Consider the following 19,845-nt stretch of genomic DNA (forward strand, 5'->3'; position numbering starts at 1 on the left):
CTTTATAACAAGTACAAAAGTAGAAAAATATTTAGACTTGTCATAGCAGTAAAGATCAACTGGGTGACATTTATTTAAAAAAAAAAAGGATCATAAAATATATCAATAAGCCCATAATTGTGAGCAGTGAAAACTTCAATTTAAACTGCATCATTTCCCCGCATTTTCATTACTTCTTGTCCATCTATGCTACATCCGCCAGGATGTAGTTCATTCGTGCGGGCCTCGGGGAGAGAAGATCAAAGGTCCAGAGAAATGGGGGAAAGAAAACGAAAGAGAGAGAGAGAGAGAAAAGGAAAGAGAGTTTGGGTGAGAGAGAGATTATTATCAAATGCAGCCCTATAAATGTGAATAAGTGACTAAAAGCAACTTACATGGGGATGTTCTGTGGAGAAAATTAAGATTTCAAGGGGAGAATAATACAGTTGTTTTTCAGACTCACACTGATAAAAAAAAACATAATATGATTGCCTTGAATAAATAATTAAATAAAGTTTCTAAACGTTCATGGATTGAAAACCCTACAGTACTAACTACACAGAATATTGTCATAAGGGAAAACAGTGTTTTAAACTTGTTTTACCACACAACAGTTTTGCTCAAAAGTTAGTGAACCCCACCACAAAATGCACGCCTTCTTTTAGGCAAGCCAAGAGAGACAAACTTTGTTAAAATGTAATCACCTGACTTCACAAGTAAATATCTAAAACAAGGCAGAACCTGAACATTTAGAAATAAATATGTACATTCTCTGGTGGGGTTCACTAATTTTTAAGCATCACTGTATTACTGTACCAATGTTTTTAATCTTTTTTTTTAAACAAGTGAAATTAATCAAAATAATTTGCAACGTTCAGACCTCTGTCATCACCTAAGAAGGAAATAATAACACTGAAAGAAAAAGAAAAAAAAAAGAAAAAATGAGACAAAGAATCAGAGATTTTTTTTGAAAAAAAAAAACCCTTTGAGTCATTTCCATGACATTCAAACTTCATCCCCTACTTCACAGGGCCCAATGTTGCATGGCTTCAGACCAACACAGTTTTTAGAATAAAATTTACCCCCCCCAAAAAAAAAAGAAAGAATTGAACTAGATAAAAGAATTCATAAGAGGAGCGTGAAATGTCAGGTAAGTTCTGTTTAAATGAGTTTCTTAAAACCGTCAACTGCGACAGGCAGTAAGGGAATCATCTGGAAGCATCTATAGGCAAAGCAGACAGGCAAGCAAGCAAGCAAGCAAGCAAGCAAGCAAAGTAGGCAGGCAGGAAGCGCAGAGACTGACAGTGGAGTAGCCTCGGATCTGTGCATCACAAAACAGGAGATATTTGTCATTTCCTAACGTTTCTGTCGGCATGGAATCATCATTTCTATATCCTCTTGCCAATTGGGCAAGGATATCCCCTCCCAGAATGCAGGAAGTCCTTCAAGATCTGCAAAGGCTCTCTTCTCTACTGCACCTGAGCCATGTTCTACCGCTCTACCTTGCTTCATGAAGATTTATACCCCTTTCATAAACCTATCCTCCAATTAGCCGCCTAATAGTAATGCGGATAATTCAATAAAAATTGCGTTCACAAACTCCGAAAATTATCCGCATTATTTTTACGAGCGCCCGTCCTGAAAAAGGCAGATAATCGTCATGACAACTGGACACGCCCCCTCCGATGCGGTTGTGTTGGAAAAGGGTGACCTTGTGACCGCACCATGGCAATTATCCGCATTATTTGGAAATACGTTCATAAACTCAAAATCTTTTCCCTATGCTGCTATTATGCGGATAATTGCAGCATCAAAATAATGCGGATAACTCTGGTCCTCCTCCGATTTTACGACCAAATTATGCTGCTATTAGCCGCATAATTGGGTTTATGAAAGGGGTATTAGTTTTTAGTCCTGTCTGGGTTTTTCATGTATGCGGAATTTCTTGCAGCTAAACTATTGTTGTGCTACCTTTATTTTATATCACAGTATTTGTAAATAAATCAGTATATATCCAAAAGGTTTTTAATATTATAAAGATATCTACAGCTATTAAATAGGTTTTCAATGAAGGTTTTTCTTGTCTTTAAAGGTCAAGTCAACTCCAGAACAAAGTTGATTTGAATCAATAGAAAAAAATTAAAGAAGTATAATGCTGAAAATTTCATCGTTTTAAAGTTTCGCTTATTTGTCACAAAACAGTTATATGCACAACTTAGTGATATGCAAATAAGAGAATTGATGATGTCCCCCACTCACTATTTCTTTTGTTTTTTTATTGTTTGAATTATACAACATTTCAATTTTTACAGATTTGACAAGGGCCCTCTTGTTTGAACCACAAAATATCAAAGCAGTGGTAATTCTACATGTTCAGGAAGGAATGAAATACGAGGAATGGAATACAAAAGAAATAGTGAGTGGATGATGTCATCAGTCCCCTCATTTGCATACTGACCAGGAGGTGAATATCACAATTGTTTTGAGAAATTAAGCAAAAATTTGAAATGTCATTACTTTTTTATTTTGCATCAGATTTTGATGACATTTTCAGTGTTATGCTTGTTTGATTTTTCTCTTTTTATTCAAACGAACTTTTTGTTGCTACACAAATCACTATACAGTAACTCAAGTTGTCATTAGATTACTTAATGTAAAATATTCAAATCTCTTCCTGAAAAGTTTAGGAAGTAGAATATATGTTCATTTGCTGGGCATTTTGATTATACAATCAAACTTTTGCCTCTGGAAGTATATTGAGTTTTAAGTGACAATCTTTCTTGCACAAAAATTCATTTACAGAAAAAATGTATTTCATTGCAATAAATATGGAAAACGAAAATAGATATTGATAATCAGGAATATATCTATAATCACAACCACTTGAATTTTTCTTCAATTAATAACTATTCAAAGCTACACTCACAGTTGAAATTAAGTTAAATAACTATATACTACGATGTAAAGCTGATTAAGGGGAAGTGTTCAGTAAAAGCTATGGAAAATTGAATATATCATGTTTTAATACTAAAATCATCACTCTAAATAAACATGAAACTGAATATAATGAAATTTATGCTAACATTCACATCCTTCCAGCCACTGCAGGGATTTTTTCCTCTTTTTTTTGTTGATGTCAAGGCAGGATTTTTTTCTTTTCGCTTTTGGCTCTGAACCGCTATCAGGATGTACATACTTCATATAGGATATCCATACTACCCCCTGACTGGCAAAATAAATATCCGATTCTCACTAAGACGCCGCTGCCTGTTTGTTTGCATGTGGCATAGCCAGAGATGACATGGCGGTGGATGTGTGTTCATGCCAGGTTTTTATTTACACTTTTCAATATTGACTGATGTTGAAATGATCATTGTAAGTTCTTGTAGAAAATAGAGTTACTTTTTTTTGTTTTAAATAAATATCAACCAATAAAAAGATCATTGCCAGTTCTTTAATAGAGGAAGAAATAAAAAAAGGTTCTCTTTTATAGTTTATTTTTCTGTTTTCTAAAAATACATCCGGCAAATACAGTTTTTCATCTGAAGTATGTATCTGTTCTTCCGTATAGTTAAAGATGCAACCAAATTCAACAGGTTAATTTTTCAAGAACTTGATTAATGTAGAATTATAATAATTTCATAATTGAGAAAACACATACATCTATGAATTTACTTATTTTTGTCATGACTTTAACATCCAATACGACCCATTCCATTTAAGGTGTAAGGTGAAGATTGAACCTCAAAGTTGCTGATTGGGTAGAAAAGGTAAAACAAGTATGGTCACATTCTTAATAGGGGTGGCATGATGTCTAGTTTTATTCAAATTTCAAGCAGAATTTTTTTCTAGGATATTTTTCTCGACCAGAAGTTTCATGGAGATTTTGAACTTCCTACCTTCTCAACATGACTTTGACATTGAATAAAGTACCAGTTGAGTGAATCAGAAATTTCATGTTTGCTTGAAAATAGAAAGTGGTATCGACGCACTCCTAGGAATAGCCGTCAGGACTTCTAGATTTATTGACATTGACATTGGCCATTTCCCCCTCATTAATGAACTTAATTACTTCCAATGGGAAGTTTTGAGAACTAAGAGTGCACACATTATACTGTCCTTCACCTTTTAACCATTTACAAACACATCACGGTTGTAACAAAAAGGATTCGCTATGCTGTGTTGATTTGTATCACAAAATGGCTTCTGATTGGTTAAAACCTAATATAATAAATTATCTCCTATCAGAAAATAATACCCTATCACTAAATTCTAATACAGTAAATAAATCAAAATAAATATTCTTAATGAGGGGGGGGGGGGGGATAGGGTATATGACACTCCAGTTAGAATCCGTCTGCACGTGCACTATAAAAAACCTCTAAAGGTGGCGAAGAACATCCTAACAAAAGAGCAAAATTGTTTTGATCCTAAAATATCAAAAAGGTACAGTAGAATCAATGATTCCTTTTTCATAAAGCAAATACAGTTTAATACTTCTACCACACTTCCTTTCAACTGTACAGGGGCCAATTAAAAAAAAACTTGTCATAATAACAGATTTGCAATAACAGTTTAAAGCTACTGAAATTCTTCAATCTGATTGGTTGATAGTACATTAGTTATAAAAATTGTGTATTTGTTATTATAACAAGTCTTCATGACATGGGCCCCAGGTCTGTTCCTGATGGGGGCCATTTCATAAAGCTGTCTGTAAGTTAAGAGTGACGACTGGTGAACCTTTCTTACGCGCTAAGTAATCACCAATGAACATATTATTTACCACAAGAAAGGATCACCGGTCGTTCTTAAAGTCGCTCTGAACTTACGAACAGCTTTATGAAACGGCCCCCTGGTTGCACCTGTCATCCTCTCAACATCCTAAACCCTACCTTGCTTTCATTTCGTTAGAGAAACAAGTCTCCTTCCTCGTATAGACGATGCACTAAGGGGCACATTCAGAGGGGTTGGTGGATTCCCCCTTCCCATTCATTCAATTGTACCCTATTTGATTTCACCTTCCCTGTACAGCAGTGGCAGGTAAAAATTACACTGGGGTAGAAATGCTACAAAGTATCCTGGAAAATAAACAAGTGGAACGCCTCTGGCAGTCTCACCTGCATCACCCGATTCAATATAGCAGCAGTGCTGACTTTGAAAACTACTATAAAATAATTGTTCACAAAAAACACCATTCATATAATGATACAATACTACGTTCATTGACATTTGACCTTGATCATGTGACCTAAAACTTGTCAGTGTTACTTGATTTCCCCTATATCCACATTTTATACACTTTGAAAGTTATGACAGCAATCTAATAATTACCTCTAAAATGGCCAAAGTTCAATGACCTTAAATAACCTTTGACTTTAGTCATGTGACCTGAACCTCGCACAAGATGTTCAAAGATACTTGATTACTCTTATGTCCAAGTTTCATGAATCAGATCCATAAACTTTCAAAGTTATGATGTTAATTCAACAGATACCCCCATTATAGCCAAAGTTTATTGACCTTTGACCTTGGTCATGTGACATGAAATTCACACAGGATGTTCAATGATACTTGATAACTCTTATGTCCTACTTTTATGAACTAGGTCCATATATTTTCTAAGTTATGACATTTCAAAAACTTAACCTTAGGTTAAGGTTTTGATGTTGATTCCCCCAACATGGTCTAAGTTCATTGACCCTAAATGACCTTTGAACTTGGTCATGTGACCTGAAACTCAGGCAGGATGTTCATTAATACTTGATTAACTTTATGGCTAAGTTTCATGAACTAGGTCCATATACTTTTTAAGTCATGCTGTCATTTCAAAAACGTAACATTTGGTTAAGATTTGGTGTTGACGCCGCCGCCGTCGGAAAAGCGGCATATGTAGTCTCACTCTGCTATGCAGGTGAGACAAAAAAGAGCTCGCTAGCCCCAGAATTTCCCCATTCACAGCATTGTTAAATTATCCACAGTTTAGCAGATTTAGGGAGTAGATGGTGAAAAGTAGCTCCCCAAATTAAAAAAATGATAATTTAACATAACTTTTCGTTAAATACGAGCCTGTATGATTACAACAAGCAGGCCATTTAAATTTTTCGTGATTTTATTCAAAAATCTAATGACCTTGATTGCACCACACAATTAAACCTAACCCCCCTCCCCCGCCCTGTAACACGGTTTAAGTTAACATACCATTTTTTTCATATATGCCTGTATGACTATGATGATGTGAAGGTTATAATTTGAATTTTTCAAATGCCACAGTCTACAGTGTCCTTCACTGCAAAGTATATGCAGAAAAATCTTGCTGTTTGAGGTCAGAATGTCATTTATTTTCTAATTTTATTCAAAATCTATTGACCATGGATGCGCCAAGTAATGATGATCCATGACAATTGCTCCTACTGAAAATGCAGACCTGAAGCTAAACAAACCTGAGCTTCAGACCTTACCTTAACATTAATCCTATACCTCGCACGATTCCAAACTAAAACAAGTGGAATGCCTCTGGCCGTCTCACCTGCATCACGCGATTCAATATAGCAGCAGTGCTGATTTTGAAAACTACTATAACTCGCACAAGATGTTCAGTGATACTTGGTTACTCTTATTTCCACGTTTTATGAACTAGACCAATACACTTATAGAGATATGATGGCAATTCAACAAATACCCCCAACGTGGCCAAAGTTCTTTGACCTTACATGACCTTTGACCTTGATCATGTGACCTGAAACTCGCACAGGATGTTCAGTGATACTTGATTACTATTATGTCCAAGTTTCATGAATCAGATCCATAAACTTTCAAAGTTATGATGGTAATTCAACAGATACCCCCAATTCGGCCAAAGTTCATTGACCCTAAATGACCTTTGACCTTGGTCATGTGACGTGAAACTCATGCAGGATGTTCAGTGATACTTGATTAACCTTATGTATAAGTTTCATGAACTAGGTCCATATATTTTCTAAGTTATGATGACATTTCAAAAACTTAACCTTAGGTTAAGATTTTGATGTTGATTCCCCCAACATGGTCTAAGTTCATTGACCCTAAATGACCTTTGACCTTGGTCATGTGACATGAAACTCAGGCAGGATGTTCAGTAATACTTGATTAACCTTATGGCCAAGTTTCATGAACTAGGTCCATATACTTTCTAAGTTATGCTGTCATTTCAAAAACTTAACCTCAGGTTAAGATTTGGTGTTGACGCCGCCGCCGCCGTCGGAAAAGCGGCGCCTATAGTCTCACTCTGCTATGCAGGTGAGACAAAAACCCCAACTATCACAATCCTAACCCTCAACTTATTTCATCTGAGTTGTTAGCGGAGGAGGAATCACCGCAAGAGCAAATGTCACGTGACCGTAATTACACCTACCCACCCTCCTTTGCATGCTCGCCCCCAGATCCTGATCATGGTACTTCTGAACAAAATAGCAGGAAGAAGTCTAGCATGAGAAGCACTGCGGATGTGGAAAGATTAGAAGGAGAAGGATTGACAGGAAATCAAAATCTAATCATCCCTTGAGGGAAATTAAAATTTGCTTCTTCTATCCTTAAAGTAAAAGAAAAATAACTGAAAGAAGCCATTCAATGGTACTGCAACGGTAACGAGAAATGAGTACAAACTTGGTCTTAGATGATGCTGACAATAAGATTATCTCTACTGGGCAGATGCGTAAAAATGCTCTATTTTCTGGCTAGTAATTAATCAAAACCAGAATTTAAAAAATGATATTGTAATTAATGAATGATTTACCAAATTTCGAATAAAGACAGGAACAAAAACAAAATAAAACAAAGATGCGCGAACCTCCAAATAGACCAACCTACAACTGGTACATCAGGGTTAAATGGTTGTTTAACTGTGCAATCTTTGCGATATCACATTTTATCTAAATTTAGAGGAATAACCTTAAGCTGAAAAGAAAGTGTTATATTTTGCCTCAAACAGTAGATATTAAAAAAAAAATAGCTGGAAAGTGGTGTGAAACAAGACTACCTGGAAAGGAAAAATCAACAATGCCAAAGAATTTGCAGGCATTTTAATTCATTAAAATCTGAAATAAATACACATAAGTATTCTTGGCATGTTTTGCGTACAAATCAATCAACTTCCACAAAATATAACATAATAGTAACTTAAATTCAAATTTGACCCCTCCCCCAAACAGGACCAAATCCTAAGGTCAATCACACATTTTACCATATAAACCATGGTTAAAAGGGAAAACATTTTATTACTCCTTCAGTGGTTACAGGCTTCCACCAATTCCTATATTGTATAAAATAGGTTTTTCCCAAAATACCACAATGATTCATATCCTCATGTTTGTATGATGTAAATAATGAAGTCATGCCTGAAATAAAATCAGGTTTGGTGAGGAGCTATGCTGCCAATCTTACATTAATATAAATACTCTCAGATAAAAAAAAGGATCTGATCATGAATATATGTATCTGTAAGTTGTTGCTTTGTCACACTTTATGATAAACTGTCATAATTTTCCAATTTGTCAATAGAACGTACATTTTTCAGAGTACAGTACATACTTGGTAGATTCCATGATGGGTGATGTGCAGGCATATACATGTATTTGTCGCGGCCACCTGATCGAGATCTGGGGGGTTCATACTAAAGTACTCTTTTCCCCCCAATAATGAGATACTGAGTGTCCCAAAGTAGTTTACACTTTTGTAAAGACCCCCCCCCCGCCATCAATTATATCACTACTGAAAGGAGGGGGAGGGGAAGGGGTATACAATGTACATATTTATGGAAGAACTTGGTATCTTATCTTATGCTATATAAGCAATGTTTATTATCATCATTATCATTTATTTTAATAAACATATTTATTAACAATTTTTTTATTTATATCTGGAACATGTAGGTCGTGGTTGTCCATTTTAGGTATCTGTTGGATGCACAGATCTAGTTTTTACTAGGAGAGGAAAATGACCCGTCTAATCCAATGTGGGGGGGAGGGGAAAGGAGGGTGAGGGGTATATTACTGTACATATTAATGGAAGCACTAGGTCCCTTTTCACTTTTTTATACAATTATTTAGAGCTCTAGTTGTCCTTTTTTATGCACTTATATTTGTTGCATGCACAGATCCATTGTTAATTACGAGAAGAAAATAAACTGACCTACCTCATCCACCATCATAGAAACATTTTTATCTGTATTCCTCACGTAAGGTTTAAAACAAAGAAGTCATGAATTCACTCACATCCGGACCTAAACCTTTTTAATAAAAAGAACAGCTTTGGGACAAAATCACAGAAGTTTCAATCAGTCATTAGACCGGATCTCTAAATACAGAAAGCTCAGAGGAAATTTTCAATCACTATAATTTCATATTTCGAGATCGATCCGGAGTGCCAGATCTCACCTGTGGTTTATTATTAGCTCTGTAAACACTTGATACTCTAAAATCTTAAAAGTCAATCCATTTGCCAAGACAAGACACATTTCTCTGAGAGGCCCTTCATTACGACAACTAGTCAATGGAACAAAGAGATCAACACTATTAAATCATATAGTTAAAAAACTGAATGCCAAGAAATAAGGACAGAAATTCAAGGGATATCCCAAAATAGGTATATTTCCAAATTTTCTATTCATTCTCTTCTTAACATTTTAAGTATTTTATAGTCATTTCCTCTACCTCAAGTAGCAATATGTGTAGGCTTGCCCTTTTCAGTCAGGCATACTTAACCGATTTATTTCACATGAAGAATATTTCTGTATTCGGTAATCTTTTTAATGGATGCATGAAAATCATTTAAGTGCCAGGAACAGGAAGAATGAAATTTTATGGTTTGGAAAATTGCCAGTTTTTGTTTTGTTTAATTTTTTTTTTTTTGGAAAAAGATAATGGTTCCGTGAAACTGTGTGAATGCAGTAACTTTGACATTACGGTAGTAAAATAGGAAAGCCTGGGTACAGTAGAATGGATGTAAATTATTCAAGTTAGCTAGTGCATACAATTCCTACTTACCAAATCATACCCGAATATCATTTGTAAAGTTAAATAATAACTTAAAAAACACTTTTACAAAACTTATCATATTAGAGAAAGAAGACTGAAAATAATCTTCTACATAGATTGCCATGAAATCTCCATTAAAACATATTAAAAAGGAAAAAAAATTGACAAAAATGTGATGAACTCTCAAAAAATGTGCAAATCATGTTTACATTTTCACATAAGGACTCTGTGCCAGTTTCACCAACACTTTTAATAAATGAACTTCCTTCTCACAACTGATTTTATTTACACGTATACTTAAAAATAAACTCAATTACTTCCATCCACTACATTGGTCAACATTTTGATGTAATGACATACAAGGCGGTTCAAGAGTTAGAACGACAGCAGCTAAAAGGCACCTAATAAATCGGGTGACACAACATCTGAATTTTGCCTAATGTGCTTCCTAATTTCCCCACAGACCACTGCCCTTGACCCTTAATTTTCATGTTGAAACAGGAGGGGAAATATGACAATATAGGCCTATAAGGGCTGGGGTGTGTTTCAAGAAAAATTCTATCACTGTTTTTCACGGACTAATTTGTTCTCAGCCAATCACATACAAGTATCTGCAGTAGCTTATAACATTTGTAACTGATTTTCACTGAATAACTTTCCCTAAAAGTTAACCTTGTTAACACTTATAGGAGCCATAATAACATTATCAAGGGTAAGTTCAAGAGGGGTATATTCCATAATAGGAATTTCAAACTCCAGGAAAGAGAAAAGAAAACTTATTGGCGAAGAGCAGTGTATGCATGAAATGGTTCATATGCCAGCATTCTTGTCAAGACCCAAATATCGAGCACGGAGGAAAAAGGTATGCTGGGTACTCATCAAAAGAAAACTTATCATCTCATTGAATCATGATTACCAATCCCCACATCCATTCTAGCACATAAATAGTTGGGTTTTTTTTACAAATCTTATTTACACAGACAAGGAATTAAGCCCCCGAACAATACAATTCTTATGACATTTCCATACACCTAAACATAGCGACACTGGCTTAATCTTAGCCAGATCCTGTGAGTATCAAAACAAACAGACTTGAGTCAAAATCTATCAGATAATTTCAAATGTCACACCCTCCATCCGATACTGCAAAACCAAAATGTATTTTAATATACTGCTCAATCACCAAAGGATTTTAAGATTCACAGGTTATGAACTTCTCGTTGTGCCTCCAGCAATTACTGTTACAGAAATCTTGATTAAAATCTTCCCCCTTCCTCTCTCTCTCCTTCCATCACCCCCTCCCCCACTTCCATCTCGACCTACGCCCTTGCCGTGATCCCAGAGCAGAGCCAATAGGGAGCGGGTCAGTCTCCGCGGGATACTGCATTCACCGATGGATAGGTAACTCAACACCTGGCACGCCGCGTAACCCTAAACGAAAAGGATCCAAGCTTGGTAACTCGACGCGCACTTCCCACTGGAGGAAAGCCAAAATGAGCCTAATTAGCGGTTCCCGTAACCTTGGTTTCCATCGCAAGACATCAGACCGGAGAACCGAAACCCTATCTTCTACAAAGCCGCGAGATCACATCCTAGATAGCACCGCTAGACATCCTCACAGAATTGCAATGAAATTTGTTTCTAAAAGGGACAAAAGGGGGACATGCATGGGGATAACAATAAAAATAAACCAAAGGAAATGAAACAAATGCTTATCTCTTGCAGCTATAAAACATAATTCTATTTTGTCTCATGAATATCAAGGTGTATCAACGTCCTTCCCGAGTGTACAGTATCTCTCTAGTGGATGGGGAGACAGTCTGAAGAAAAGGAGGTGTGACCCGCAGAACACTGACCTCTAAGGCAAGGGCCCACATTCTTAACTCTGGTTTAACCATGGTGTACAATTGCCATTTAGCTATGGGAAGCCAAATGTGGCAACAATCTCAAGAATAAGGTGATCAATTTATTATAACTTTTGTCATTCAAATTATTTGAAAAAAAATTCTCAAAATTATGATCCAAGTAAATACAAGAAGCATTACAGTAACAAACTCTCTACACACATAGATAGCTTCCCATAATTTTAGGCCAGACTTAGACCATGGCCTAAGTTAAACCTGGCTTCAGAATACAGGGCTATGTCTTTAAAACTGTAATTGATTCAAATAAATTAAAACTATGGAGAGCCAGCAATGTCATAAAGAAGGATGGTATAAATACCATTCCTTTGTCAAGAAATAAGGAGCACACTGATTGGGCGATTAATGGCACAAGCACAGACGAGAGTCTCTAATGGAACATCAAAGATAAAAAAAAAAACATTGGCAGGGGTTAAGCACATTAATTCTATATTTCTTACCATACATTCTATCCAATAAAGATTTTCTTTGAATTCTGAATATCTTACTGGCTGATTAAATGAAAAAAAAAATGATTGGAACATTTGTTCTATGGCCAGATTTTTTACATCAAGATTTCATGCCTGCATCACAGAAAATTGAAAAAAAAAAAACACTGATAGAAAGAGAATATATTCTAGGTCTTCATTAAAATCAATTTTTATAATTTCTAATCAGTAAGGATTTTGTTTGATTGGTGGAAACCTTATAAATAGTAATAAAAGAAGGACTGATGGACACTTTCAGTAATATAGCAAAGTATTTTCACATCTAGGTTTAATGTCAGCATAACAAACAGAATCAGAACATTGATGAATATGACAATGTATCTAGAGTTTTTAATTAAAACTATTCTGAACACCATATTATAGATTCTAGCCCATAGGGATTTTGTTCAAATCTTGAAATCCTTACTAGTCAGTTTTAAAATATAATTGATTGAAACTTTCGTTGTAATGCAATATTCTTCACATCAGGGTTTCAAACCTGCATCACATAAAATAGAAACAGAACTCTGGTCAAAATGACGAATGTATTTTAGGTCTATATTATTAAAACACTTTTCAAAAAGTCCTTGGCACACTGATGACATCACTGATTTTCATAAACTTTATAAAGAAGCTTGGATGTATTTCCTAAATTACTATTTCAAATGCCAAAGTATCAATAAGAGGCTTCCTAAAAAGATAATCTAAATGTGTATTTCCCTTTTTCTACATATGGAGTATGGTCAATAAAATATGTCATGGCCTGGTACCGTTTTACGTCATAGTCATCAATCAAAGTGTGATGAATTATCCTCACATCCTTGACAACTACTACAAGGTCCTGTTTCATAAACCGTATTATCAAGCAATGAAAGAGATACAACTTGATTTCGTTAACGAAAGCTATATCACATCCTTGACAACTACAGGACTCACAAACCCTGTTATCAATGCTAACGTTACTGATTCAAGCTACTGTAAAGATGTGATTTGATTGGTCAACAACACATTTGTCAAATCCTTGACTACTGCAGAACCCTGTTTCATAAAATTTGTTATCAATTCTAACTTTACTGTTGTAAGGTACTGAAAAGATGTGATTTGATTGGTCATAGACTAAAAAACATTTGTTAATATTGTTAAGCTTTTTGAAAGAGGCCTAAATCTCATCTTCCGCTGACCTTCAACAATGTTTTATTTCTGTAGGAAGTTCTCCCTGATTCTGATTTAGTTGTCTGTGATATTCAAGATTCAAAATTATGTTCTACACACTTTCAAATGTCCATCTTTTCCACATGAAATGATGTAAGAAAAGGGAAAAGGGGTGATAAGGAGAGAAAAAGAGAGAGAGAGATAACTCGTAAGGATTATAACTAAACTAATTGTTCTACCCATTCTAATCTGGATATAGCTTTTCAGGCTTAGTGATTCTATAAAAGCATTTTCCTGCACTATTCTGCAGTAAATGATTGGCTGCCACTTAAACAAATATAATAATAACATTCCATGGTGTCTTTCTTGCTCCAGTAAGATATCAGTAAATAATGTCAACTCTTATTTCTTTCTTTCTTTCTTTCATTCATTCATTCATTCATTCATTCATTCATTCATTCATTCATTCATTCATTCATTCATTCATTCATTCATTCATTCATTCATTCATTCATTCATTCATTCATTCATTCATTCATTCATTCATTCATTCATTCATTCATTCATTCATTCATTCATTCATTCATTCATTCATTCATTCATTCATTCATTCATTCATTCATTCATTCATTCATCATTCATTCATAACGTATTATTTAAACAGGGTAACCCCATCAGTAGTCCAATACTTTTGTATTTGGGGGCCCTGTATAACATAGAACAAAACAAAATACAAGCATATATACAATACAAATGGAAAATGCAAATCTTCTTCCAGTTAATATTATCATCTGAAATACCAATACCACCACTAAGCTATAAAAAAAATGGGAAATTATATCAAAATGACATTAAGGAAAAACACTAAATTTCCCATTCTGTCACAAACCACATTTGCATTTGCATTTAAAGCATAGGCAATTCGCCTTCCTTTCAATCAGCTGAAATGGCATATTTGATGGGAAAGAAGATATGAGCTAAATCCAGTTGCAGGTTTTAAATATGGAATGTACTTGTACATACACACACAGGAATGGGAAGAGAAACATGCTTGATTAAATAGGAGGGGTGAAGCCCCGCTAGTCCCCCATGACAGGTATATCACGGAGGAAATCATATTAAGATAAGGAAAATATGAAGGGCAATCGCCGTTAATATTGACTACTAAACATCGTGCAACAACGTTTAAGACCGGCAAATAGGTTTGTACTCTCGGATGAATAAATTTGCAACGTTTCAGTTTATGGATGTTTTAGGAACATTAGAGGTTCTTCCGCACAGTTGGATAGCAGTGAATGAGATCATATCAAGATAATGCATGCAATGGTGTGCTAACACAGCAAATATTGATCTTAAAACAAGAATATACATCAATGTATGACAAAATATTGTACGCAATACTGCTCAGGATAAATTCACGTCTTTAGATCACTTAATTTTGCCCCTCCCTCATATAAAAACTACTTGCAAAACAATTTCAAAAGTACCTTAAAATATGGTGATAATCCTTAAACTTGCAAGCCATTTAAATGATTTGTTTATTAAATTTATTTTCTATTCATTTTAATTTATCAAATTTGTTTTTATCATTCTATTATCTATTCTTCTTCATTCATTTTTTATTTCCCGAGGGGATTCCAAAGAAGAATGAAAAGCACTTACAACGATCTGTGAATAAATTATCTTTTGTTTTATATACTCGAATCCCCCACCCCCACGTTAGGAATAACCATAAAATATAGCAAAACCAAAGTGGTCCACATGACTACAACTTTTGCAACAGATTGTCGCATCATCACATTCGGTGTATAAGTCAATGGGATATGAAGCAGCATTTTTTTCAAATAGGGTTCAAGACAAGACATTATTTTGCCACTTGGCAGCAATCAGATGTAAGCCAATTAAATCCCATAAAAGTGTGATGTCATGGGTTCTCTAATGCAACTTTAGAGAGAGAGAAAACAAAATTGTATAAGAGTTGATAGTTATCGGCGATTGAAAATCTGCTACAAATGACTTGCACCTGGAAATGAACCCAAATTCAGAAAGGAAGATTTATGCATTGATTACAAAATGCATAATTGAATAATTCCTCTTTATGCAGGTGCCTAATGAAATATGGCATTGAAGCGCAGCTTCCTATAATAACTAGCTAAAAGACCTTAACATATTTTAGGGTGTCTTGAACAGTTGCCAGTTATCCATTGACATCTCTAAAGTATCTAAAGCATTGTGAAATCGTAAAAATAGTTCTTGGCAAAAAAAAGTGTAAAAAAGCATTAAATGTGTACTGAAGAACTTTGAAAGCAATCACGACGAGTGTAATATAAGAAACCAGTTTATAAAATGATATACTGCTTGCTTCTGTAATAGTGGTATAATCATATGACTTATTCAACTATCTTTGTATATATGACTTATTTATACTGTCACATGATTTTATGTTATAATCATGACTTATTTACTGTCTTTGTATTCTTGTTAAACAATATGATATCTATATTTTGTCTCATGTAAAGTTCATACAGAACTGCATCACTTATGCACTTAATAAGTATTTTCTGTTACCATCATTATCAAATACTTGAAATTTTCTTGAAACATTCGTGAGAATTAAGCCTCAGCTTGCACTTCTCTGCCATACTCTCAACACACTGAATTTGTTTAAAAAAAGGAAATAAACGTGACTCTCTTCTCAATCGAAACATGCTACTTCGTGAAAAGGATATCCATAGCTGCGAAGGGGTGGCAGCCCGGGCCTGCAGGGGCGACGGCGGTGGAATGAGGGTTGCTACGGCCACGCACCTGGCAGAGAAGCATGACTCACTGGAGCCGAGGGAGGGCGAGAGGAAGACAAAACTCCCCTCTGATACCGGCCTGAGGTGATGACAGGGGGCACCCTGGACCCCGTCTGGGCTGCAAGGGGGAAATCGAAAGGGGGGGGGAAAAGGGAGAGGACAATTATTTCTATTGCATCTGATTTCTTACATGTACCTGTGCTGCATTGTTGCTTTACAATGTTTTAGCCAGTGTATACTGATGGATGTATGGCAAGCCATTTTCTTATTTAATCTAATTTTTTTTAATCAACCATTCCATACTTGATATCAAGAATTGACTATGATGACATAATATACCAAGAAATCATATTATTAATTACATCACAAGATCATTTTGCGTTGTTAACAAATATAAATACTTGATATCGCACATTTCATTCTTGATATCAGGAATTGACTTTGATAACACAAAATGTCAAGAAATCAAATTCTTTATATCAAGAAACCATTTTGTATTAAATAACAGAAATAAATTCTTGATATTGCACATTTCATAACAAGAATTGCATTTTGGTTGCACCACAAAAAGAGCAACAATAAGAAATCAAATTATTTGTATCAAGAAACAATTTTGGGTGTTTAAAAGATGCCAATATAGAAAAGGATTAAATAAGATTATAGCTTGCCATACATATGTCCACATACGCTGGCAAAATCACCCAGGTGTAACAGACTCCCTATCTGCAAGGCTTTTTTTCACCATCGCATAGAATCAATAACATCTAAGATTATATCTAAGCTGCACTAGGCAATAACCGTCAATAAAATGATTGATCATTAAAACTGAAGATACTGACATTTTCAAAAGTGGGAATAATACTGAACCTTAATTCAATTTTCTTTCCATCATCAGTAAATATTCAGCATAACCTTGCATACACCATTGTCTTACATTTTGCATTGCTGAATCAGTATACCAGATTAATAAATTTGATCATTTACTTTCAAAATTTGGAGGAAATAAGATTTTTACTCTGACTTTCGTTTTATCAAAATTGAAAATTGATCTAGATCCAGTGACCAGTTTAGTTAAAAATACGTTTATATATATATACCCTATTTATAATGGTGAAATAAGTTTATTTGTATTGGAACTTTTTTAAACCTTGACTGTTTGCATAGAGTGTACATTTGATTACATCAACAGTTATGTCTTTAGATCCACTCTGATAACTGGGGGCCCGCTGAGAGAACAGTTTTCGGAACTGAAGTGGCTACCCTGGGTAAATATGCAGATATTATTATTATTATTAACTGGTAAATTGCCACTTTGGCCTACAACCACTTTATCTACTTTCCAATCGGTCTCATCCCACTTGGCCTAATCCTAGCTCATCTACGAGCTTTTTGGTTCATCCAATACTAGTAGCCCATTTACCATTTTGTATAATATCCAGTTAGGCTGGCAAGTCTATTTTATGTGAAGTGAATATAAACCAAATTTTCATTTGACAAAACGTAAAATAATAAAGCAGACGGAAGTGGAAAATGGAAATTAAACCAGATCTGGATATTAAACTATAAAAAGGTTAAACCAAGTGAGTGATCACTATTTTCAGTCCTGCAATTAATTGGAAATTCATAGTAGTGGTCACACCACCAGAACTTTGCTGGAGCGGTGAAAAAAATTTATCACTGCTCGTTACCATTCACCGTTTAACAGAAGTTGGCCACCGTTAAGGCAACGCTGTATACGCTCCGCCACCGCTGATGGTCCCTCCTACCGCTCTGAAAGTTTTGAGCTGCACAAAATATTGTGAGTGGTGAGGAGCGGGCAATTTTTCGGCTCCGGCAAAGTTCACCACCGCTCCAACAATGCCAAGTCAAAGTTTGGCACCACTAAATGCAAGTTCGTGGACACTTGGGTCCGCTAGGCCAACGCAAAATCTTGAACGCTGCGGTGATCAAATGTTGCACAAACTTTGGTGGAGCGGTTGTAAGCGTTTTACGAGCAGGCACGGGATTGCTGGAACGGTGTCGGGGACGTAGAAGCAGCGATCCATTGCGGTGATGAACTTTGGTTTGGCGTTGGTATGGAGGTGTCACTGCTAAACCAATGCTCGCTACCGTTAAACCAACGCTAAAGAAACAAAGGCTTTAGCGGTGCACCGCTAAAGCATTGCCGTGTTTTCGATTTTTCTTCCCATTTTGCGCGCGGTTGACGAGCGTCATCAAAATTCGACCCCCTCTCCCTACCATTCAAGGAACGCTTAAACAAAGTTCGGGCGGTGTGACCATGGCTTTAGATTAACTGCCGATCTCCTTCTTGCAAGAAGGAGTGTGATCTGATTTGCCACAGATAAAATTGATCTATAAATTGTATAAATGAAACAGAATATTTGCAACTGATTGCAAATATCTTCTTGCAACAACCCCAAAGTGATGCTCAGATCAAATGACAATTAGACCAAACTGATAACAGACCAATGGAGTTTGGTCATCATGATGTAAGACATTCAGAGAATTGGACTGTATGCTAATAGATACAAGGGGGCACTTATATGCAATCAATTCATCATAATCATATATATGAAAGCCATTTTTTAAAGGTCGAATACACCCCAGAAAAATGTTGATTTGAATCCAAAGAGAAAAATCAAACAAGCATAACACTGAAAATGTCATCAAAATCGAATGTAAAATGAGGAAGTTATCACATTTAACATTTTCACCTTTTTTTCACAAAACAGTTTCATGCACAAATCAGTGATATGCAAATGAGAGTAAATGATGTCCCTCATTCACTATTTCTTTTTTGCTTTTGATTGTTTGAATTATTATTTTACAATAAGGACAAACTTGATTGAACCACAAAATATTGAAACACTGTGTCACGTGAAGTAAATTTGTTATGCCTTACTGCTACTTGACATCAAATGATGAATGTGTAAACATGTTGTATACAGTTCAATTCAGATTTGATGTCACTTCACATGACACACTGGTAGATCTGAAGTTCAGGGAGGAATAAAACTGAAAACTATGTTTCAAATGACAAAGAGGAGAAAACTCAAATATTTCATATAATAAAATGTAAAAGAAATAGTGACTTGGTGATGTCGTCAGTCCCCTCATTTGCACACCGACAGGGTTGTGCAATAAATGTTACATGTATGTAAAATTGAGTAAAACTTAGTTCTTTTTATCTAATTTTGATGAAATTTTCAGTGTTATGCTTGCTGGATTTTCCCCTTTTTATTCAAATCAATTTTTTGTTGGCGTGGAATTATCCTTTAAAGGAAGAGTGTCAGGGTTTTCGTTGTCATTCACGTACAAGGGGTGTGTGCCAAGAATTCACAATGACGCATCTGGGGGGTCTTTCATGAAATAAATAGTTGTTGATTTTCATTGACAAATTTTCAATCAGCCAATCAGATGCAGGCATTCTGGTAGCTTTTAACAAGAGCCGATGAAAATCAAGGAGTGTGAAATGCTCTCCTGATGTCTACAGGGGAGGATGACGATAGGAGAGGTA

At 35.4% G+C, this 19,845-nt stretch overlaps 1 protein-coding gene across 3 annotated transcripts in view; it reads right to left on the bottom strand.

Moving 5' to 3' along the window:
- The window catches only part of LOC129265668 (uncharacterized), a 34,837-nt gene that overhangs the window by 3,590 nt on the left and 11,402 nt on the right, over positions 1-19,845 (bottom strand). For 2 of the 3 annotated variants that reach the window (XR_010294255.1, XR_010294256.1), the window contains exon 10: positions 16,260-16,446. Coding sequence is in view for 1 of the 3 variants with exons in the window: in XM_054903636.2 (XP_054759611.2) it covers positions 16,354-16,446 (93 nt within the window). In the remaining 2 variants the exon portion in view is untranslated. Of the gene's footprint in view, positions 1-12,639; positions 16,447-19,845 lie in introns of those variants that run through there. The other variant, XM_054903636.2, reaches the window with a different exon arrangement.

The sequence above is a fragment of the Lytechinus pictus genome, chromosome 7, assembly GCF_037042905.1.
Source record: "Lytechinus pictus isolate F3 Inbred chromosome 7, Lp3.0, whole genome shotgun sequence".
In the NCBI taxonomy this organism is placed as follows: domain Eukaryota; kingdom Metazoa; phylum Echinodermata; class Echinoidea; order Temnopleuroida; family Toxopneustidae; genus Lytechinus; species Lytechinus pictus.